The following is a 24,716-nucleotide window of genomic DNA, read 5'->3' on the forward strand; positions in this document are numbered from 1 at the left end:
TCCGAAACCAGGTGCCTAAATAAATGAATCGCTACTAGCGAGAATAGGGTTGATAACGATGCGAGTGTCATCTACCCGGCTTGTGTCATCCCCTTTTTGAACTTCAATCACCGTAACTGTATGATAAAATTTGAAAATAGACTTTTAATGAAAGTATCTTCATCGCTCTTTTCTTCACAATATGCGATTTAACGATACGAGTCGTGTCGTGGAATCATTGCTCCATATCATGTAATGGCTTTATAGTGGGCCGCAGTGCTTCGTTCAATATTAATTACCTCCTTAACGTTTGCTTTCAATATGTTTCCTTTAAATTTCATGTGTCATTTGTAAACTTTTTCCTTTAACTTTTGCGGCGGGAAATTGTTCCGAAGGATCCCACCTTACGGCACCGATTCTGTGAACTGTTCTTCCGATAACGTCGGAAATTATTCGATATTGTGCTATTATGAGGCGGCATTTTAACTGAAAAATTCGGAAATGCAATGCTTAAGGTAGTTTGAGCGAAAAATCAATCATTATAGAATTCTGAGATTTCTATCTCAATGCAAAGAAAAAGTCTTGCTCTTTCCAATGATATCATAATATACACCCCTTACCGGGCTAAATTCAGAGATATTTGTGAGTAAAGAGAAGCTGATTTACATGGCATAGATGGGAGGCATGCGCTTCGACGGCAGAATTTATTTAAATAGAATTATTTCTCGTACATAGAAATCGACAAAAAACTAACTGAGTGTAGTTAACTTCATTTATGAATTTTTGGTCACATTAAATTCATAGGTCACCGGTAGTATAATTAAAATATTTGAAAAAAACTTTTCGTCGAACAGGCATTTCCTGCAGACGACCGGATGCCGAAAGATTCGGTTTGGCAACGCCGCATAAGATTAAATGTAAGCAAACATGATCGCAGACGACAGCATACCAGAAATAAACATAAATGGAGATAATTGATTGCGTACGAGTTTAGTTTACTGATTTTCCATATTGTCGCAGTAAATTCCATGTACAAAAACTACTTCGTGGTGGACATTTGGAAGTGAATCATGAGATTCGCGATTCCTGATACTATTTGAGTTGCTGTAAACTTCGAGTGAAGAGATTTCTTATGTGTATATAAATATGATTTGGTGGAAGGATGTAACCGATTTGACGCACACTTCAGTTTTCTGCGTATTTAATTGTCAAAGTAAGATTCTCCATCCGCATTAATGAACTTGCCATCTGTGACGAAAGCGAGTGGTTCAAACCATCTTACAGGTATGAGCCGTGCGGGAAACCTATTGAACACCGTGAGCAGGTTGTTATCTTCAGGTAATTTTCATATATTTAAGCCAACGCAGTCCGAACCTTACATGAAAATGAACGGACATAATTATTAGCGAGATACGAATGTAGTCATGCGTTTACACGCAAGTTAAACAACAGCACATTACGTATACGGAAAAATGTTTTTGAATCATCTCCCCCAGGGAAATCAGAATTCATCTTACAATGCATAAAACCTACTAAACTTGTTGCCTTAACCGAAATTGAGGAACCTTTCTAAAAAATTAATGTATAACCAGCCCTCCGAAATATTAGCATTGCTTGGCATCGACTTTAAATAACTTTCCTTCCACGTAGTGCAAAATTACAAGACTTGCCCCGATGGGAAGTTCTTGCTCCAATAACTGTAGACTTTCACGTCATGAATGCTGAATCCACTACCAACAATTCAATGAATCCAATCTTTAGATAACGCATAACCGACGTATAAATTAATCTACCATTAATAGTATTATGGGGTCTCAAAGGATGTTCATCTTGCAATTTCCTTACAACAATCCCTTAGGAACAAGAACTTCACACCAAATATACTTTTGCTTACATCATTACAAAAATACTAAGTCAAAGCTAAAATATCCACCATGATCATAAAACTATTCTAAATTAAGCTTGCCATTCATCTCTATGCCTATTGTAGTGCCCCCTTACCTTTAGTTAAACTGGATACGATTTCAACGTTCTGCTTTTCATCTCAAGGCCCTATTTTGGAAATGTATGCACTTAGTTACCAATTTTGGGTGCGTAGGAAGGAAGTAGACAGAAAGTGAAATATGACTACACTCTTGGTATACATATTCATTATTATTACATAACAAAAATTACAAAATATTTTTTAGAAAACCACTCTACATACAATGTCACATAAATTTAGCAATATACATTTCATTTTCACAAAGTGTTGGCCAAGAACATAAGATAGGATAGCCAGGGCTCACAAGATACATTAAATTGGCTACTACATACTTTGCTTCTCTCCATGAGATATTTTTTCAACAATTTTATTATTCAAGCTAGCATGTGATTAATAATGAAATATGATTTTTCCTGGAGTATAGGTCATTTATACAAAAGTTAGCAGCCAACAACGTTTCGATTTATTTTCTTAAATCATCTTCAGGGCTATGTTAGAAAAATTGTGAAACAGTATAAAATACAGAGAATAAGTCTTATTAGTCTTACTCTCTGTATTTTATACTGTTTCACAATTTTTCTAACATAGCCCTGAAGATGATTTAAGAAAATAAATCGAAACGTTGGCTGCTAACTTTTGTATATATGACCTATACTCCAGGAAAAACCATATTATATATTAAATAAGGTCAAGAAACAGAAAAAAATAATATTTAATAATGAAAGATACTTTGTTTCTTCAACAGGCTAATAAAAATCTTTTTTCTATTTTATTACCGGTTTCAGCTACTACACCATTAGTATTTGATAATGATATTATAGATGAAACTGGTAATAAAATAGAAAAAAATTTAACCTGTGGAAGAAACTAAGTGTCTTTCATTATTAATATGGAGTCCTCCCACCACGTATGTGCTCCAAGTTTCAATCTAGTTTGTGATGACTGTTTCCTCAGAATTCCAGCCTAGTGGGATTTTGTCCATTAATTCAGTTACAAAAATTCTGTTCAGGGTGACACAGTACATTCTGCAGAAATGGGCAGAGGTTAATAAGACAAAGAATAATTTCTTTGTTAGTATTCAGCCCTACCTATGCCATGTGTAGACAGAAGCAAAAAAGGGCCATCCTGGCTGTCAAAAACATTGGAGTGGCAGCTCAAAAGCTATGGAGCCACATACTGCAGCAAAATTAATATCCTGCGATGAAGATTTTTTGAGTGACAGCTCTCACAGGAGGGGACCTCATCGCAGGTACAAACAAAATACTGTGTTGGTATGCTGGAATGGGAAGATTCTCAGCAGTGACCAAACCCCAGCCTCTCCACCGGAAACCTTCACAATCACTCGCTCAACTCTGAAGGAACCTTTGTAAGGGTTTGGGGGCCTAACTAAGGCTGCTTCCGTTGAGTAAACAAACACACAACCACTCATTGTAATAACAACACACAATCACTCATAGTAATAACAACACACATCACTCACCCACACAATCACTCAAACACACAATCACTCACAAAAACTTACTCCGTGGGCTAAACTCCGGGAGAAATGCTCAAAATTGAGCAATGGTAATGTCAGGGTACCATGAATTACCAATGAAATCCTTGCTACCCTTGTAACAATGGACATAGCATAATTTTCTTGCCCATCAAAGTGTGCAAAGACATTGATCAGACCTATGGACAAAATCCCACTAACAATTCAGGAGGAAATATCTAGAGTCAATCTTACCCCAAAGGCGTTGATGCATTAACCAGAATAAAAGAGAATCACCCAAAAGAAATACATGGATAGATTGCCCAATGTTAATCAGGCAAACCTTAATACCCATACAGTAAACCTGAAGATACTGGTTTAAACACTGGGGAGACATCTGTCATCACAAACCAGACGATGTGGGGGGAATCTGAAAAAAGTTTTTAAAAATCTCTATTAGACTTTATGTTACAACCATTTCTACCATATACATTTAAATTATGCTACACATTAAGCATAAGATTATGCCAGTCTTACCCTTTTTATTCAAGCTTTCTCAACTCCTCTAGGTGTTCACTAATAGCCTGAATTATTCTCCTTCTGGTCGTAACTCGTGGCTTCCCATTGATACTCTCACCTAAGAGTAATCTAATTCCCTCAGTACCAGATATATTGAATATTTCCACCAGCTTCTCCAAATCAATACCAGCTGTGGCCATTTTGGAAATCATTGAGCTTGAAATAACTCTCCCTAGGGTTTGTAATGTTGCCACCTTCTGCGCCTTCCTTACAGCTTGCAATTTCCTGTTATTCAGTTCCTGTAAAGATAAAGAATTAGTAAGGAGTACTTCATTACTTATCTCAAAATGTCTTATGAGTCCATCTAGTAATTGGCAATCAATCATTGCATTATGGGTTCCACTCTTTATTCGTTGCCATTCCTCCCCTTGCAGGTATACTGATGCAAGCTCTTCAAGTTTTCTGCAACTACCCTGACTAATGAGCTTCAATGAGTCAGTAACCCCATACACACTTTTCAAAAGATCGTCGCTCAGGTCCAACTTCTGCAGCCATGATAAAATGCGAGGAGCATCAAATCGGACAATGTTGTGCCCAACTAACACCACCCTTGACTCAAAACTGGATAAGAAACTGATGAATTTCTCACCAACAACCCTTGGAGGGGTTGTTTCAACTCTCTGGTTGTATAGGAAAAGTTCTCCATTAACAACCCTTAACCCTGTCTTCTCTGCTGCAATTGGATGAAATGTTTTGCTGGGCATCATGTAATAATAAAATTCACATTGCCCACTTTTACATGCAAGCTGCACAATATCTGCAGTGGAGGCAAATCCAGTGGTCTCAATGTCCACAATTACAAATGTCACCTCATTTAGAGGTGGTGGCAATTCTCTTGTCGTCTCCTCTAATAAAGCACAGCCTAGATCAGCTTCCATAGCAGATTGGTAACATATTCCCTCTCTACTTTCATGTGATGATATCTTTTGCTTCTGCAATGATTTCAGAAACAACCTACGTCGCTTCACAGGGACTGTTACTTGCCTCCTTACTTTGGCCTTTATTTTCTCTTCCATTCTGCTGGAATAGGACTTAGTGAGACTACCAGGGGAGAGGTCCAGCTTCCTGTTTATGCCAATAACATGTTTGGGGCCTAAATTCTTCTGGCAGGCAGCAGCAGCCACTCTTATATTCAAGGCAGCAGATGAACCATAGTGGCGGTTCTTAGGAGCCCTTATTGCTACCATTTGGTTGAAAGACTCATTTGCCTGTGAAGAACCACCAGGAGCAATTTTACTAGATTCTGCTGCAAAGCTTTCCAATATCTTTTCTAGGGCTGATTTAAGGGCACGCCCTTCAAGTGGTTTCCCACGGGGCAAACTTTTGTGAGAGTAATTGTCAGTGTCCCCTTTACACCACTCTCCACACCCTTGGTGATCCCCAAAAGCATGATTGGCAATATTAATGATTGCCCTTCTTGTTCCCTCTTCATCTCCCCTGTTTTGGTCCACAGCATATGAGAAACATCTCTTCAAATATGGTATAACATTTCTGCCCAAGAGCTGCCGATGACTTGCAGAAGCTCGATATAGCCAAGAAGAGAAACGCTTCTTAGTATGGTTGATATCAGCCCATTTCTGTACAGAGTGCTGCGACTCCCTTTGTACAGCTGCCAGCGTTGAGGAGTCACCATCTCCTATGAGAGTTGTCACTCGAACACCAGCAGTCAAAAAATCTTCATTGCAGGATATTAATTTTGCTGCAGTATATGGCTCCATAGCTTTGGAGCTGCCACTCCAATTTTTTCGGCAGTCGTGATCGTTCTTGTCATGCCCCTGACTACACATTGCACAGGTAGTGGTACACACGTCAAATGCAAGAACTTTTTTGGAGCGGTATCCAATGACAGATCCATGCCCTGCAAATGCAAAAAGAAATTTTAATCGTTAATATAGAGGGACAAATAATACATAATTTATTTCTCAGAAAATATAATGAAACCAACCAGATTTACTGTCATATGACCGCCCATTGCCTCTCTTCTGCCACCCATAGTCATAAGAGGCAATGATATCTACCTCAGCCCCATCACTGCCATGCATAGGAGACTCTTCACTCAGAGTCGTGGCACTGAAATAAATTATGTAGACTGAATGAGATGCCACATATTAGCCAAAGAACTACATTCAGAATTCTGTGACTGGGTAGAATTGTTACTAAGGAATGGAAATAGTATAATGACAATGAAGGTAATCTACCACTTCACTTATGATGTTACTGATTCAACATTAGAAAGGAATATTGGTTATGTGTAAGACTTTTATACTCTATCATTGGTTAATATAACACCAAAATACATTCTGCTACTTTGGAACTCGTTAGTCTAACAAAAGCATTAATCACCATAGTGAAACAGGTTGTAATTATAATAAATTCAAGAAAGCAATCACAATCAGGACTGCAGCATCAAGAACAACAGGGAGATGATGCCGACAAATAGGAACATTTTCTTGCAATAATGTTTAATAAGGAATTTGAAATGAAGAAGGGTTTGTGCTTGGGATATCCAGCCTTGACTTTAAAAAAATTGACAATAGGAAAAACATTCCTTTTCTGCTGTTTTCCATCCCAGCTGTTGGAGGAGTCAGTTAATGCCTTTAAGTAATCAAGAAAGTTTTTGATCCGCTAAAAGCATTGAAAGTCTTGAATGAATAAGTATTACATAGAACAATAGTTGAGACACTGAGCATGAGCATTAGAGGAAACTAACCTAGGTTTCCAGTTGAAAGTACCCAATGTTCCATACCAGTAAATTGGCTGTGCTGATTACTTTGACCTCTTTAACGAACAATGACTAAGGAATAATAAGCAGGAAGAAATTAGTTTGTCTTTAATTGCTGAAATGCTTAAGACATGGATACTATAATTGAAAATGTATGTTATATAGACTTCTAACCAAATCACCTGATAGCATATCACCATGATCAATCAAGCAGTGGCACTTGTAAGTTATGCCAGAATGTGCATGAATGCATTTTATTTAAAATTAAAGATTTACCACGATTTCATTAACCATGGTTCCTTTGTATTCAGCAGGTATGTATTTCTTTATTTATTACCCTGAGGCCTGACCCTGCATTGTTCAAAGGTTAATAACTTTATAATGGTTCAGTTCAGATCTTAGAAAGTGATCATTTTTCATCATAAGGATACTGCTTTCACACACATAACTTTTAGGAAAATCAGTGATGGTCACCTGACATGATTTTTGCACTATCTGCCTGATTTGAGATGAAAAGCCCCTCCAGTCAACAGCCACTTATTCAACTATGGCCTCATCCTTAGTAACCGATAACAAGTAATACCGAAGGACAGTGATAATAATAATGTGAAGCAAAGGTAAAATTACACTTGAACATAGTAATTATAAAAGAAGCCACTGAAGTTCCTCAATTGTAGTTCATATATTGGACGTGACCACTACTGGTAATGTTCTTGGAAGGTAATGTACATTGAAATAAAAATCACACCGCCGAAATATTCCCAAGTACTATGACAGAACCAAATGAGACCACAAGAGGCACATTTTTGAAAAATGAACATTCTATTTTGGTTTCGCTGGACTAAAAACACTAATATGAACAGCATAATCATAAATAAACTGATACGATGAAACTTACGGTGTTGAGGTCAAAGTGAGAAGCTTCTCCTCCTCCACAGCCTTCTGGCACGACTCTCGCGCCGTCTCTTCAACCGCAGGCCCCACAGATCGCTCGTACCTTTTCCAAGTGGAATTAGCGACAGGCGGAATATTTAGGGTTGCCAAAACCCTATTCATTTGCTCGTGCCCAACACCTGACACGACGCAAGCTGAAAATGGAACAAAAATATATTTTCAGCTAATCAACTTCTTCTATTTCCAAATATGAATTAAGGTATTTACTCGAGCACTTACCTATGGCGGCCTTACAATTCACTGCGTACTGAGCGTACGAGGACTTTGCACAATGCACTGCCGTAGATGTAGCAACTTTTTTCAATTGCTCACAAAAAGAGCAGCGCACCGTCCAAATGGAAGCTAATCCACGCCGCAACTCGCCTTCAATATTTGCAAAGGAAAGAGGTTTTAGGCAGGAATCGCAGTTCATCTGCTTAGCCAACAGATTTACGTCCACGATTCGCCGACCCTCCAACGTGAAACGTGGATTCGCTTCAATTTTGGGCGACGATTCCCTCTTCACCTTCGCCCGGGAAGAAGCTTTCTGCCTCTTCTCAAACTCCTTCTTCCGCACAAACCTTCCGTCTTTACTCCTGGATGGCTTCATCGTAAAAGCAGAGAAGGCTGAAATACTTGCGTATCTCACTAAAAAATTAGAGAAATACTCGACTCTCAAAAATATTTCAACACCGAAATCTCTGCACCCTTCCTACGATTCAAGCTACTTCCAGCTAGTCACGTGTTTTTCTGAATTCCCGGGTTCCCAGGCTAGTTGAAAGTGTCACTGGTGTCACCAACCTAAGAAATTTCACGTTGTTGCCAAGTCGAGCGTCTCTTGGGCATATGTAATTTCTTTCGATAAAATGCTTCGAAATTGTTTTCTAATATGAGTAATCATTACATCTTTATGTTTTAACATTTAAAATTCCAGTAATCCGTACCCCAAGTCGGAGTTAAGGCAAAACTATACTAGGAAAACTTAGTAAGATATTACTAAATTTACCGTTGGTACCTTTGAAAATAAGTCAAGATTAAGTTTAAATTACGTAAAGTTCGTTCATAACTGAGAAAAATAAGTAACGCAAACGAAGATTTTCCGCATAAAATATTGTGAAATTGTGTCAAACGCCTTAATAACTGTTTATAATTGTAAATTTTATTAAAATTTAATCGCTTTTTTGACTTCGGAACTATCTCGCTCAAACCACCTTAAGGGAAAAAGCTGATCCCACCACACCACTTGATGATGAGAATGATATGTTATCATGGAACTGAAACTCGTTTTGGAGTTAAAGATATAAATTTTTATGGCCGGCGACTTCGTATTCGAATTAATACTTTAATAATCCTTTCTTCAGCGAATTTATTATTTCGAAGTAATACATTTTTCAGTAATGCCTAGTGGAGCTTTTTGAATTACTTTATTCGTTGCCCTAAATTTAGTTATTGGGAATTAAACCTTTTGTCCGATTAATTAAACCGATTGAAAATACTCATTTAACTGTTTACCTATCGTGGTTTCTTAAGCATTATTCCTGTAATATTCATGGACTAATACTGATTCCAAACAGCTTCCATTGCTTTCGCATGGGTACTGTCATAATTATGGAGATTTTTTCACTGCTTTATGAATACACTCTTTTATCGATTCTAAATTCCATCTCTAGTAAGTATTTGGATTGTAAATGCAATTTCAATTTAATAACCCTTCCGTAGGTGGTAGTGTTTCTTTCCTCTCTGAATTGTCATAATCATCCTCTAATACAGCTTGCATTTGTGTAGAGATTACGATATTTTTGACTGATCTGCTCTTCTTAATCTATTCTGCAAGATATTTGGAATGTGTTATTACTGTATCGAGAAAACGATGTAGTTTCGGTCCTGAGTGTATTTGGGTTGGCTAAGTATATTTTTGGAGACTCCAATAAACGCACGCTCGGTGAATTCCATCCCTTCCCCCCTTTTCCAGTCACGCCACGGCAGGGTTGCGCGGGGCGATTCGCAATTCTTGCTGACGTCGCGTCGCTCCGATCGCGCGAACGTATTTATTATTGGTCCGGAGTGGGTGCGCGCATTTCTCGAATCGCAACTGTTTATGTTGCGACCTCTGCCGTTCTATGCCCTTTTCCCCGTCTTATATGTCTTTCTCTTTGGGCCCTTCACCCTTTGGGGGCGTCCATTAATTACGTGAGGTGTTTTGGCGAATTTTAGGGCCCCCGCTCCCCCTTGGTGAGATATCGTGAGATTTGGTTCGATCTCTTCCTCTAATCTCACGTGATATTGTTCACAATGCGTATTTTCTGTGTAAATGCATTGATCTATGTTTCATTGCTTTGGATTAGTTATTGATAAATAATTTTTATTCAAGATCACTACGGTCGTAATTATACACTGTTTACTGCGGAAAAAAATACGCTCGAGTTGCTAGGACCCCGCATGATATTGGTTGAGATTCGGCTTGACCCCCTGCCTCCCCTAAACGCCTCATGTTTTAATGGATGCCCCCGATCCTAGATTTTGGCACTGTCAGAATAATGTGATAATAATTTGGCACATCTTCAGAATAATTAAATAATACATGTGCCCTGGCGAGCAGTAAATATATATCCTCATGTAATATTTCGAAATGAACGGCGGTGAAAAATACACGAATTGCGATGAGAAAAAAATTCCCCTGCATCGGGAATGGAATTACGGACCTTTGGCTTTCCGGGCCACTGAGCAGACCACTACGCTATCCAGGTTCCTGAGTTACCATGGCAATTGTACCAATCGTAAATAAGGAACCCTGGTTTGCGCAGTGCCCCGTAAATCCAAAGGTTCGTGGTTCGTTTCCCGGTCCAGGGGATTTTTTTGTCGTGGGAATTCTTTTATATATCTCCCCAAACCCTCTTTCCTATTTTCTTATGAAAGAAGACAGCGAAATTAGTTGGAATGCTTATCGAATCTACGTTTTCAAGTTGCGCAATTCGCGAACCGGGCTTCTGCGATACCCATTTCAACTGTCCCTCTGTCCTCTCCGTCCCAGCACCAACTGCGTACTTCCCCTCTCTCCCACTGGGCATCCATGGGTTCGGTGTCACTGCGGGCAGACGGGGGCGCGGCACATGCGAGATGGCAGTAGTGGTGGGTTGACTCCGCTGTGGTGGCGGGGGACTGGAGCTAGCGTGTGTTGTCGGCGGGAATCCTTTGATGCCATTTGCGGCCTCATCTCTCGGCCGCAGCTTCCCCTCTCCTATCTCTCTTCCTCTTTCTCCTCCTCACGCAGACACGGACGCGGGGGACGACAAACAACGCGTTCGCCTTTCTCGGTGGCTATCTTATCCGACGCAGGCATGAAATGCCACGCCATGTATGCTCTCGTAGATATGCCTTTCTCCCTCTCTCTCTCCGTGGCCTGCCTGCGGAGCGTCGACCCAGTGGCGGAAAACCCCCATGCCGTCTCATGTCTTCCTCGCGAATCCTTTCTCTCAATGTGTACAGTAGTAGTGGTGTATGTACGCGTGTTCTGTCCCCATAAGCAAGTATTTGGACTGCTAACCCAAGCGGCAATCAATATCCCGACAACATCCAGACGACATTGTCTGCCTAATAGCTATGACATCCGTGCGATATCCATGAATGTTGTATGGATATCTGTAAAATATCCAAATGAAACCGCCAAGCAACGTTACAGCGATGTCCAACAGTGGATATGGAGGTCCATATAACAACATCTCTTAGACTTCTTCACAACATCTAATCAGTAGATAATGGGTGTGATTATTATGGTTTTTGGTTATTACCGGACAACCAACTAAATACTTGTGCTCTTCAATTCTATATAGAGTATGTCGATGGCTAAGTTCTAACAACACGTATCTCAAAATTTGGCCGGTCTCAGTTAATACTGCCAATACTGTCAAGGAAAAAACAACCCTTTGTTTGCAAATGTATTCTTCTTTTTCAGTTTTATGTATTTTTGGTTTTTAATTTAAATTAAGATTATAAACAATTAAGGCATGAATCGTTTTTTTTCCTCTCCTGAAAAGTTGCCATTTTTGAGTTAAGTGTTGTTAGAACTTAGCCATCGATATGCTACCTATGGATACTGTTTGGAATTACAATTTTTTAATATGGTGGTTTTTATAACTTGGATATCTATGTAACATTATTTTCACGACTCATCGTGCATGTTACAAGTAGGATAATGTAACGTTGTCAAAATATCCATCGTGCGATTGTGTGTTTTGGATGTATCAACCTCATATAGACATCCGTTGGATATCGTCTACTACTTGGGAAGTTTTTAGTCACGGTTCGACGTTTCATCATCATCACTGATCAAAAATCCTAAGATTGGTTTGATGCAGCTCTCCACTCAATTCTCCTATCCGCTAAAATTTTCACACCTACGTATTTCTTCTCTTTCACATCTTTCTCGACCTGTTACGTATATATTTTTCGAGGTCTTCTTTTTCCGTTCTTGCCATCCACTTGTCCCTCGACAATTGTCTTCATCAGGCCGCCATGCCTCAAGATATGGCATATAAAGTTTTTCTTACTACGCACGTAAATAAGTAGAAGCTGCAGAGCAAGGAGTTGTAGAATATTACTCGTACGATTGGGTATTGTGAGTAACGTATATATTTTTCGAGGTCTTCTTTTTCCGTTCTTGCCATCCACTTGTCCCTCGACAATTGTCTTCATCAGGCCGCCATGTCTCAAGATATGGCATATAAAGTTTTTCTTACTACGCACGTAAATAAGTAGAAGCTGCAGAGCAAGGAGTTGTAGAATATTACTCGTACGATTGGGTATTGTGAGTAGAAGAATTCTCGACGCTACGCACGTAAATAACTGTTGGCTACGTAGCGAGAAATTGTTTGATATTACTCGTACGATTGGGTGTTAGATTGGGATTAGATTTGAGGTGGGATTAGAAGATTGTATCCAATGTGCGTAATGTATTAGCGAAGATAAATTAAATGAATATATCAAACCAATGAAATGAAAATGATTGTGAGCTGCGATGAATTATGATTTACATCAATGAGGACTCTGGAGAGTCATTTCGTCCAACAACAGGCATATAAAAAGGAACATTACTGCGTACATGCTGTTCTTCATATACACCGACCAGCGTTTCGAAATTACCATCATTAATAACTTTATATAGGTAACATAGTATTCTTAACATTGAAACCATGAGACGTACAAGTGAAGTGTGGAGTTTTAGATGTACATTTCTTTCTAAATTCCTAAAAGTGAGTTTAAATATAGTGACAAGTTTAGAATTCATTATAACTAATTCTAAACTTAGACTTAGCTGGATAATATTGTGCGATTTTTGTGTGAATGGTCAAAATAGGTGGCCTAAGCACCAGTATAGTATAGTTAATTCTATTTCCATTCAAATATTTGGTTTTGAGGATTACCAATCCGCTGGCATGAGTCTACGGGATGAACATTTATGAATTATATGTCTCGTAATTTTTTTTTTCAATTTTCTTGAGATTTTTATTTGGAATTGCATTCATGTTACGGCAGTTCCAAGAGAATATTTTACCTTTTTCAGGGTTTTATTCAGGGTTAAATTATGTATTTTTTCTCAAATACTATTTTACATTGTAATACCTTATTCACTACTTTTTATTTACAAAACTTGTTGGGAATTTCAATTGGGCGGGAAATATTCCCATTTCTTAACTTATTACGATTGTAGAAATTGATGCTCTCTCCATCATCTCATGATTTGCAGTTGTCCGTTTAGCTGCTGAAAATTTCCCGTTGTAAATATATCAAGTACATAGTGTGTTTCGCTCTCGAGCCGTGGAAGCTCTGGGATTCCTCCAAGGACTGCCTCTGTTGTGGTGACATTTTCGTGCATCTTCTTCCTTATTCCGAGGCCGTTTTAGCGAAATGTTTTCTTGGAATCTTGGCGGTGAATGACTGGCGTAATGATTTTATTATCGTGATTTGCGCATCTTAGTATCCCCGCGAGAATTTTGGTTTTTGGGGCAGCTTTCTCTCCTTGGTTTTTAAAGCCTTATTTATGCTTTAATTTTGCTTCAGTATTCGTCTACATACCATGACCTTTTCATGAAATTGTATTTCTTGTTTATTGTCAACACTTATCCTTAGATTTTGATTTAAAATTGCGTTCATATTGCGACAATTCAAATCGATTATTTTACGGCCGTTATGGGTTAGTTCAGTTAAAAATTTCTTTATTTTTTTTTTCAAATTCCATTTTTCATTATTATAAATTATTCACATTTTATTCAAAAAACTATGTCCATTTTTGCAGGATATTCGCGTGTAGCCTTGCCCAAGAATTTTTTATTTTTATCAAGATGTTGTCCCTTATTCACTTCAAAGCCTCGGATAGAAATTAGAAAAAAATCCAAAAATGCTACTAAGGTTGATTGGAAGGGAACTAATTTTTTGTGTTCGTTCATATTTATTTTCAGCGACGAACTATACGCTAAGATAGGCGAAGTTAAGAATAAATATGAACATTTTCCCAAAAAATCCAACGCCTGTATCTACAATTTCCAATTATATCGCTTTTGAGGACACATTGCTCCTTCTCAATCGGTGGTATTTTGTCTTTATTGTCGAGTATTACTCCTTTAATTCTTGCGTAATCATCTTGAAAAAGTTTTAACGTACATAGTTGCCTTATTCCGCATTCTCCTGTATCCCAATTGTAAAAATTTTACATTGGAGAGAATTCCGGGGAAATATTATCAAAATCGAATTTCGGGAAAGTTTAGAATGGACTATATTTTGCCTGAACGTTACAAGTTGATAGAATAAGGCAAGGGGACTGTATACAGTGGCTCATTTCTGTTGCCACGTCGCGTCGGTCGCATTTTAATCGGCTTTCAAAAATGTTCACGACGTGGTGACAACTGTAATGCGATCCACTTTTTTCCAATATTTTGCTGTCAAATGTTTGTCATTGCGAGAAATAGCATTGATAAGTAATGAATTTGATGGATCACATCATCATATATATACATTTCGATTAATACCCCCAATTATACCTTATTTCCCCTCGAAACTCGGATCAATTTGTCCGTTAGCGACACGAGTGGAGACTTTTTTTACCCATTTAAATGCGCGGTGTGTAACAACACTTTTCGAGGCCGACTTGAGGATCCTCTTTTGTAATATTCGTGGAATAAGGTATAGACGAGTGATACGTCATTACGCACAACCGGTCGTGCTGGAGTGATGCATCCTCTTAATGGCGAGTCATCCTCATTTTTCAACGAATATACCGAAGGGACTGCATAGAGGAGATCCAATTTCATCCCATATAAGACTGATTTCTGTCTACACTTCGGTCGCATTTTAATCTGCTTTCAAAAATGTTCGTGGCGCGGTGATGAGTGCAAGGATCCACTTTTTTCCAATATTTTGCAGTATAATGATTGTAATTGCAAGGAACAGCATTAAAAAGTTATGAATTTGATAGATCACGTCATCATGTATATAAATTTCGGTGAACACCCCTAATTATTCATTATTTCCTCGTGAAACTTGCATCACTCTGTCCGTCAGCAACTCGATAGGCGCTTTTTGCGCGGTGGGAGACAACATGTAGAGGACGACTTGAGGATCCTCTTTTGTAATATTCGTGAATATATACCAGACGGCCGGTGTAACGCAAACGGCGACATAGTATCTAGAAAATGCTTCGCATGGGGTTTCGGAGATCTCAAAGGTGAAAATCTTGGAGCCAGCGAGAAGGATAAACACCGGCATAACGTGAGCGTGGGTTAACCAGACACCCCCGTCTCATGCAAAACAGGAAAGAGGATTCCGCGCCATCATGGTCGCAGCCTCGGCGAAGACATTAGAGATGCACATAGAAAGTGACGCGATGGATCGGATCGTCCCTCTCCGCTCGCGGCTGTTACAACCCGCATCGTGAATTGCTATCAGGCGAGGCACGACCCGACGACGACTCCGCCTCGGAAGTTTTCTCGCAGGTTTGGCATGCCACCAAAACACCCGGGTAAACATACGTGCAATCAAGCTATGTAACGAGTTCCTTGAATTCCCGAAGGATGGGTGGCTTGGGGATTAAGGGGTATTCTCCGAAGTAGTCATCATTGGGAGGTCAACCTTAAGAATTTGCGGAGGCAGCCTCGTTTAGGTGCCGTTCAAATTGCGCTCGCACGACTCAAGAATCCCCTCCGAACACGTTTTGCGCCGTTCAGCCCTAATCTAAACGCCATTAGGGGATTCGTCGGCTTCGAGACGACTTATCAGGATAGTTCGCCTAGTTGTCCTTTTACAGGCATAATTCAGAGTAAGTCTTCTCCGGTTTGTTTGTTCCTGTTATCTTGCGTGATATGCCGGAGATTATGATCAGAATTGGCGTGACTATCAAGGGGATGCGAGAATAATGAAGTAAAAGGCAATTGCAAACGACGAATCCTTAAAATACGTGATGGGGTGAAGCTTTATCGTTTGTTGTGAGCTTTGTTTCTTAGTACATATCTTCATTTTTTTTGTCTCTTTTATTTCCTTAATAATTTCTGTCATATTTATTAATCTCAATCTTTCATCATCATCAGTGGTCAACAATTCTAAGATTGGTTTGATGCAGCTCTCCACTCAATTCTCCTATCAGCTAATATTTTCACACCTACGTAATTCTTATCTTTCACATCTTCCTTTAACTGTTCCTTATATTTAGTTCGAGGTCTTCCTTTTCAGTTCTTGCCATCCACTTGTCCCTCGACGATTGTCTTCATCAGGCTAACCTGTCTCAATATGTGGCCTATAAGGTTGTTCCGTCTTCTATTAAGGTTTTCACGAGGCTTCTCTTCTCTCCTGCTCTTCTTAGGACTTCCTCATTACTAACTCAGTCGATACATTTGATCCTCATCATTATTCTGTAGCAACACATTTCGAAGGCCTCTATCCTTGCATTTTCCGCTGCTGTCATTGCCCAATGTCCATGCCTCACTTCCATATACGAGCATACTCCAAATGCAGGTTCTCATAAATTGTTTCCTTACTTCCATATTATATTTCCCGCTGTAAGCAGGTCTATTTTTTGGTGGAATGCTCTCTTCACTTGGGCTATTCTGGTGATAATTTCTTTCTGGATTCTCCCATCGCTTGTTATTCTGCTTCCCAAATAACATAGTGCATCCACCTCCACCAGTGTTAGCTTCTCTATTTTAATGTTAATCTTGACTTCTTCCCTTCTGCTGAATAATAAAATCTTGGTTTTCTTTGAATCCTTCGAATGAGTGTAATTATAAGCGCACGGAGATAATAGATTACATTGTCGACTATTGATATTTGTATTTGATAAACTGTCACCGATATCAAAATGATTGGTGAGAAGATAGACATTTTATGTCGTCTGTACAGTGTTTTTAGATTTTCGTGCGCTGCCGATTGCCATATATCTTCAGCCGTTATTACTTGTTCCTTATTTCTTGGATTAGGCGGTTATTGATGTTAGTCTAATACACGTGTGATGATTGCCTTGCAGTCGCACTCTGGTACATACATCAATACCTGATGATGATTACAAGCCAATCGAAACACGTGTGGTGGAGCTGTGAAATAAAATTACGTGGGAAGTAGGTACGATATCTTTGTTTATCATTCCATAAATAGACATATTGGGCGCCAAATACTATTGTTGTAATTGATGGAAAGATTCAACGATACGCTGATTGGCTGGACAGCTTAGTAGGAGTTGCATTGTCCTCTGCAACTCAAAAATAGTCTTGAATACCCCAGCATACGGGAATGATGGACCTTTCTTACATCTTATACGTTTCGTGATGATATCCATGCGCGCGATCCAGTCTCTCCCATGGGTAAATTCCATGCATTGCCCATTCCGAAGGCGTCAAGATCCCCCCTTCTCCCGCACAACTATTTTTCCTCTCTCGAACCTCTCTCTCTCACCTCCCCGCCCACTTCCCATTGGCCCCCCACATTTGCGGACGCAATTGCAACATTCCTCCTCTTCCCCCCTCCCCTCACTCCGTACTTCAACGTCATACCCTCCCCTACCTTCATAGCTCCCCTCATTCAAACCGGTAGCTCTCCCTATCCTCCCCCACTCTTCGCTTTTTTATTCCCCCGCTTCCATATACTTCCACCCTCCCTCACTGCGCATATTCATTGCCTTGTATACAATCCCAGATATCGGGATTATTTTAACCGAAGGACGCTGCTTCGCTGCGCTATTTCTGTCCCATGAGTTCATCAGCACCTCACACCCCACCCCTCCCCTCCCGCCCCCGACGCTCCTTCCCACCCACCTCCCTCTCTTCTCCTCCTCCTCTCATTTCCTCACCGTCTCCTCCCCCTACCACTATATATTTCTCTCGGTTTTTTCCTCGTCAGGTGTTTTTTTTTTTTCGTAATATTTTTTTGCGTCGGTCCGATGAGTGTTTTGTCGTCGAAACACTCTGGCTGGTTGCGTGTGTCCGAGTTGCATGGGAAACGGACTGTCGCGTGATTAAAAAAATGTATCAGCGTAATTAATTGAATTGATAAGTTTCGTACCGTCTTTCGCCGACAGGTGTGCTCATGTAGACGGCGTTATTGTGTGTGGATACTGTACGATTATTGAAAAGTATTCACACCATTGCGTTCCAGATTTACTCGATGGATAATATGGTGGTTGTTTTCGCGGGTGTCATCCGGGTGATATACCTCTCATTCGAAGTTTCGTTAGCTGACTCTATTATCGCTTTCAAGTATCAGTCCTACCTTTCAACCCTGTTTCCGTGTTTCGGCAGTATAGTTAGCTGGAAAAACGTTGAGGATGGAGCAACAAATACAGATGAAGGATCGTGAAGCTTATCTATATGTTTTCTTGTAATTATACTTTAATGGTACTTCTTTAACTTGTAGAATAAGGAATTTACATGTTAGATTTTGTAAGTTAATCTTGACTACCTGTTATTTTCTCGAATGCATTCTTTTTCTGAGGCCTTCTTTTCGTTTTCACGAATAATTTTGCGTCACACGTGTCCATTGATACTCTATCGCGGGTCTATAGGTGTAACGTGACTGACACATGCCTTATCCCTGTATATGCCACCTGTTTTATGCCCCATGGCTCTTTCTCTTTTTCTTCGCGGAAGCGCTAATGAATACGCCTTAGCATGTAGATATATCAGCAATTAAGCGATCGCTGTGTTCAAATGTGAGGCCTGTGAACTCTAGTGTCCAGGTGACATCTATAGGACAGGGTGAAGTCAGTGTTGTGTTGTAACCTTGTCAGTTCTACGTTGTCGAATGTAGGATGCCAATACTTTGAAATGGTATGTAAGTCATATATGATTTTACACTTTCCCGGCGAATAACTTTAGAAAAATCTTCTCGGGATTGCGCGCGGGTTAGATTATTTAAGAGCGCCGACGTTTCGGGTACCGACTCGCTACCCATTCTCACGGCTACTGAGAACTACGGAGTAGCCGTGAGAATGGGTAGCGAGTCGGTACCCGAAACGTCGGCGCTCTTAAATAATCTAACCCGCGCGCAATCCCGAGAAGATTTTTCTAAAGGTATGTAAGTCGTTTGTAGGTTTTGGAGAGGATTTTGAAATCCCAAAAATTCTCCCGCATTCGATAAGCTGGTTATGTCTTATGTGGTCTTTTCTTAGTTTCGATTCGAGTCCTTTTGTCCATAACGGAACTGAAGAACCCCGTGATCGTAGATACGCCGTATTTACATTTTAACGTGCATAAAATATCAGTTTCTTTTTTATCCTCATGCATCGAAAGAATGTTTCTCTTTCATTGTATAACATGTGCTGCGTGTTGAATTTCGGTTTAATGATCCAGTAGCCGTATAATTGGTAATATTAACAAGTTGAAAGGAGTAGCGTTTTGTATTGTTATTTATTTGTGAATATGTCATTCTCTAACGCATGCTTTTTATTAGATCTCTCTTGACACCATTGAAGGTATGGATGTCTGTTCCACCTATATAAATCCAGCGTGTTATATTTTCGGAACACTCTGGATGGTGCTACAAATACCATTTCCGTATGCTGTCACTTTTATTTACGCCTGGTGACTTACATTTTCAGATCTAAAGATGAAAGATATTGATTATTGTTATAAGTTCCTTTGAAGAATAATTTTATTGTATTCGTAACTTACCCAACAGAATTCTTGTGGCCATTACCTGAAACATGCGTCAGTTCTCGAGTCTTGAGGGTGAATAGTAGTTCGTTGTATATGAGATACGTAGATAGTGATTATTCGCATGAAAGAAAGCGGTAACCGATTTTTTAGTCATGTGGATTACAGCGTACAATCCCGAGAAAGTTGGATTCATTCGTGTAATTTTAACGTCTTATGGGGAAATTTTTTTACCACCGCTTCCATCAAAGGTGTCTTTGTTGATGCAAAGATAGCGGTATGTATGACAACAACCTTCTTGAGCCAAGTCCGTGCTTTCACTATGGAATTCATGCGGCGAATCTCGGAGCGCTGGCTGTGAAAAGGAAAGAAGCATGGGCTCCTTACCTATTCGCGGTGTGGCGTCGCATTTGTCGTCTCGGTTCTTTTTTTCACCTGCACGAATGCCACCGCAAGTTGCTGTGGCATTAAAATGAACTAAGGAGATGCGGACCGGGTCAATGCCTCCCCAGGTTACCTTCCAAGGACAGCTGTGAGAAATGCGAGTATCATCCAGCCTACTTGCTCCTCCCTCTAAAGGCATCAAGTTTTCCTTCGGCATGGTTTTCCATTTAGATTTTTACGACGCGAATGGTTGCGAAAAAATGACCGATGCCTCCGTGTCAAAGGTGGTTGCGAATAATATCAATAGACCCTCGCTAACTAGGTAGTAAGCATTTCTGAATCACTCACGCGAGGTGTACAGAAAATAAAATTTCATTGGTACATCTGTTCTCGTGTTGATTTTGGTGGTAATTATTTACCACTAGAGAAAGTTTGGTTATTTTCCCGAAATATTTTTCATAAGAAATATAAGAAACTAAGGAAGATAGCAGTTACTTATTCATTACGCCTAAGTTTCATTTATATGATAGTTGCAAACGCTGTTAATGTAATAAATTCCTTTTGTTTCTCTTTTTGAGCTAATTATAATCATATTTTTGCCACACAAAGATAATCGTCGCGATCACCACCAGTAATATATTTTGATGTCATGCAAAGTTTTCATTTTCTTCATTGACCGTGCGTTTCTTCTTAGTTCAGTTTAAAGGTTTTCTTCGTAATAACTTGTGAAAATTACTATGTTCATGGCTGGATAAAAATTACTGTGGCGTAACGACGGTTTTCATTCATTATAATCGGAATTTCGTTTTCATATTAACATTTCGTTTAATGTAACAATTGCAGTTTTGTTGACCGGGAACGGATGTGTATACTCGATAATTCACAATGATGAAACCATTTGCTTATATACCCTCTTCATTTTGTACCTTTCCATTTTACCGTAAATTGGTAGTGGATAAATTCTATGATGTTGTCTGCAATGAAGCTTTCTTAGAAAAGTGTTTCGTTTACTTCCGTCTTTCAGTAATTATTTCAGGTTCATGCACCTGTACTTTTGAGAAACTCTCTGATTATCTATCATTTTTATAATCAATAAAACATAGGCTACCCCTCATTTTATTTAAATAATTAAGTTAAAAAATATAGCATATTATCTAGGCACTGAAAGTGCCCGTGCAGTATTGAAACCATGGTCGATATTTTTTTAGGATGTACTTAATTTTTGAAGCCTTAGCCTTTTAGAATTACATTTTAAGTTATGAAAAATTTTATTTATTTATTTATTTAAGTTGTTCACTTACTATATTTCTGCCAATTTAAAGTGAATCAGTTGCAGGATCATAATGGGTGTAAGTAATAAGTTTAAAATATAAGTAACAACAAGAACATAGGAGACAATATTACCACTTGGTTTAATTTAAGTTACGAGAGCAAAGTTTGTTATTTTTCCTAATTCATTTTTAAGGATTATAAATATCAAAGCATTGGAATGTCACCACCCGTTAATTTTTTGCTCAAGCATGAAAAATGCCCAAAAAATCAAGCAAAACGAGTCTTTTTTCGGATTTCAGCTTCTTTTTGGGAATAAAATTAAAGTTCTGCGTACTGCAGGGCATATTCTCTGTCTCTCTCTCTCTCTTGGGTCGTTATTTATGCATGTAATCACAGCCGTGGTAAACGACGATTTATGGCCGCGTCGCATTGAAAGGGCTAAATATTTAGTGGCTGCGAAGAATCACCGGCCATCTAATGCGGTTAAGTGAGTTGCCGCCTCCGCCGGGCCTGTTATCTCTTTGTCGTGGTGGCTGCTCTAGCATCCATCCATGCATCTGCTTATCTTTTTATATCCCCTCCTCTTTTTCTTCGTCCTCACACACATGGACTATTTTTTCCCTCTCTCTTTCCTCGATGCACTTCTCGTACTCCCTCGCATGTTCGACCATATTCCTCCTCCAACAGTCCTCATCCACGAACACAGTGTGGCTGCCTTTTTGTCACGTGGCCGATGCATGACGCTTTTATGTACGCGATGGGGCTGGGCGGCGAGGAAGCGGAGGGGTGGGGGTGAGATGGCTAATGCTGCAACTGGTGCGCAATTTCGCCTCCGCATGCGAGATGGCATATATCCCCTCTCCGCCCTGTGTCTCTCTGCTCTTGAGCACAGTAGGCCGAAGGGCTAAAGGAGGGTAGGATAGAGAGAAATGGTAGGGATACGGTGATATAGGGTGGGGGAGATAGCGCTTGGAAACATGGATGATGCAGAGCTAGTGGTGGTTTGAGTTGTATGGCGAAGTTTGGCATCAGTATGTATCCTTTCTTCTCAGTCAGTGACCGAGTTGTCGGGACTGGTATCTACGAATGGCATGAATGCGAATCTGAATCTTCGTGCGGAAATAAAGGCGTCAGGCGTAACGGCGCGCGTTTCACAGATAAGAACGGTTCTTATCTGTGAAACCGGTCAGGTTTCTCACAGGATTGATTCGTTTTGTTGTTTTTAGATTGCTCGATGAATTCATCCTCATTTTAAATCAAAAATTCTAATATTGGTTTTACTCAGCTCTCCACTCCATTTTCCTATCTGCTAACCTTTTCATATCGACGTGTTTATTCTCTTTTACGTCCTTAACAACCTGTCCTTTGTAACTCATTCCGGGCCATCCCTTGCCCTTTTTCCACTCCACCCGTCATTTTACGATTGTTTTCATTAGGCCATCATGCCTCATAATGTGGCCAACTAAATTGTCCCCCCCTCTGCTTAAGGTTTTTAGAAGACTTCTATTTTCTCCGACTCTTCTGAGTACTTCCACGTTACTTTCGCGGTCGATCCATTTTATCGTCATCATTCTTCGGTAGTACCACAGTTTCAATGCTTCCACTCTTGACTTCTCTGCTGCTGTCATCGTCCAAGCCATGCAGATATTACTTATAGCGACACGTTGAACATTATTTTAGCATCACATTACACTGTCAGGTGCGCCATTATCTTAGCATCGCATTATACTGTCAGGTGCGACAGAAATTGTTGACAGAAGAGATACTTTGACCCAAAGATTGGTGTGTAAGGAATGCGTTTTTCCCCGTTGTAGGACTTTAGTATTACTCGATTTTGAAAACCCTGCGCTAAACATTGTTCCTCGTAGTTTTCTAGTTGTTCCTGATACATTGAGAGGTTTGAATACCATGATATTTTGCATCAAATCATCTCTATCTTCTTATTCTTTCCTATTTCATCATTCTAATTTCCAGGATCAGGCCATTTGTTTTCCGATAACTTCTCCTTTGTGAAGCTTTTTCGAACACAAATTAACTTCAAGCGCTATTGTAACCGCGAATTCGTTAGAAACGTTTCCCAGGTTACGCTCTCTACCAGACCACATCTTTTATCCGCAGTTTAAGGGCTAAGTTACCGTGGTACCCGATCGTGTTTACCGAGATATTTCCTAAATTCGGGTTGACTAATAGGGGAACGGAAGCTACGCTCATGCATGGTCGTGCGCTTTTATTGTTCGAGTCGGTGTTTGGAAAATATTTTTATTAGCTTTCTTCTTTTCGCATTTAGTATGTATGAAAGAGCCTTAAAGAATTTATCCCTATTGTTGTAGTTCATCTTTACTTATCATCTAAGTGTACCGTTTGTAACTCGAGTGATGATTTGTTTTTCGACTTTTTCCGAACGCCCATATCTCGAAGACACTCATTCATCGATAGAAAAATTGAGGTGTGTATTTTGATGTTCAGAGGGTCTAAAATTTCTAATTTATGTTATGTTATGTTGGAAATGTCAACGAAAATCCATTACTGTGCACATATGGAGGCTTTAATTAAATCGCAGTCATTTTTGGGGCCCGAACTTTGTGAAAACTTTCTGAGAATTACATCATAACTGCAATGGATACTGTAAGACATCCGGCATCTTTGGAGATACAACTTTTGAATTGTATCTCCAAAGATGCCGTAAGAAAGATACAATTTTTAATTTGAGTTATTATTGGTTTTGAAAATCTCCATATTTTCATCAGTCTATTTGGGTTCTTAATTTTGCATTAAGGAATGGATGCCGTATTTTCTTGGATTTAAAGTAACTGACAATGGTAATTAGATTTTTATCACGTATTAGTTTTTTATTTCTGTAAGCTGTTAGCATCCGATATATATTTATATATCTTCGTTATCTTATTGTTTGGGATCTGCCAATATGTATTCAGAAGCTGATATTAAGAATGCAGGATTTGCCTTCAAATCTCAATCATGCAGCGCTACAAATCGGTTACTGTACTTGCACTGTTGAAGACAATTTCAGCAACCTAAATGGTGATCACATCCTCAGTTTCACATGGTTTTTTGATGCCATTTGCGGTTATCTTTACAAAACTGGTGTCAATAAGCGTCTCATAGCTTTGTTTTAACTATTTAAATAGCTTTCCCATTGGTTTATTTTATGGCCCTTTTCTCTCCTCTTCTTTTTCTATTCCATGCTGTTTGGTTTTGTAGTGAGTACTTCTACCTGTAGACAAGGCTATATTATTTAGTCGA

General features: G+C 39.4%; 2 protein-coding genes across 7 annotated transcripts in view; one reads left to right on the forward strand and one right to left on the reverse strand.

Moving 5' to 3' along the window:
- The window catches only part of LOC124159288 (histone deacetylase 4), a 539,951-nt gene that overhangs the window by 288,628 nt on the left and 226,607 nt on the right, over positions 1-24,716 (forward strand). The window lies entirely within an intron of this gene.
- LOC124159290 lies at positions 3,776-8,871 on the reverse strand. The gene is made up of 5 exons (XM_046535008.1): positions 7,912-8,871; positions 7,637-7,826; positions 5,962-6,086; positions 3,975-5,874; positions 3,776-3,867 (listed from the first exon to the last, which is right to left on the reverse strand). Exons 1-4 carry the CDS (start codon positions 8,279-8,281, stop codon positions 3,980-3,982), a joined length of 2,580 nt encoding a protein of 859 aa, XP_046390964.1. The 5' UTR covers positions 8,282-8,871; the 3' UTR covers positions 3,776-3,867; positions 3,975-3,979.

Source organism: Ischnura elegans, chromosome 5 (assembly GCF_921293095.1).
Source record: "Ischnura elegans chromosome 5, ioIscEleg1.1, whole genome shotgun sequence".
Taxonomy (NCBI): Eukaryota; Metazoa; Arthropoda; class Insecta; order Odonata; family Coenagrionidae; genus Ischnura; species Ischnura elegans.

Bases quoted from the DNA above. Each gene is read 5' to 3' on its own strand.
- LOC124159290 (XM_046535008.1), bottom strand. From the start codon at position 8,281: ATGAAGCCATCCAGGAGTAAAGACGGAAGGTTTGTGCGGAAGAAGGAG. The intron at 7,827-7,911 runs GTAAGTGCTCGA...TTCCATTTTCAG, and splicing joins GAATTGTAAGGCCGCCATAG to CTTGCGTCGTGTCAGGTGTT. The intron at 6,087-7,636 runs GTAAGTTTCATC...AATTTATTTCAG, and splicing joins CTCACTTTGACCTCAACACC to TGCCACGACTCTGAGTGAAG.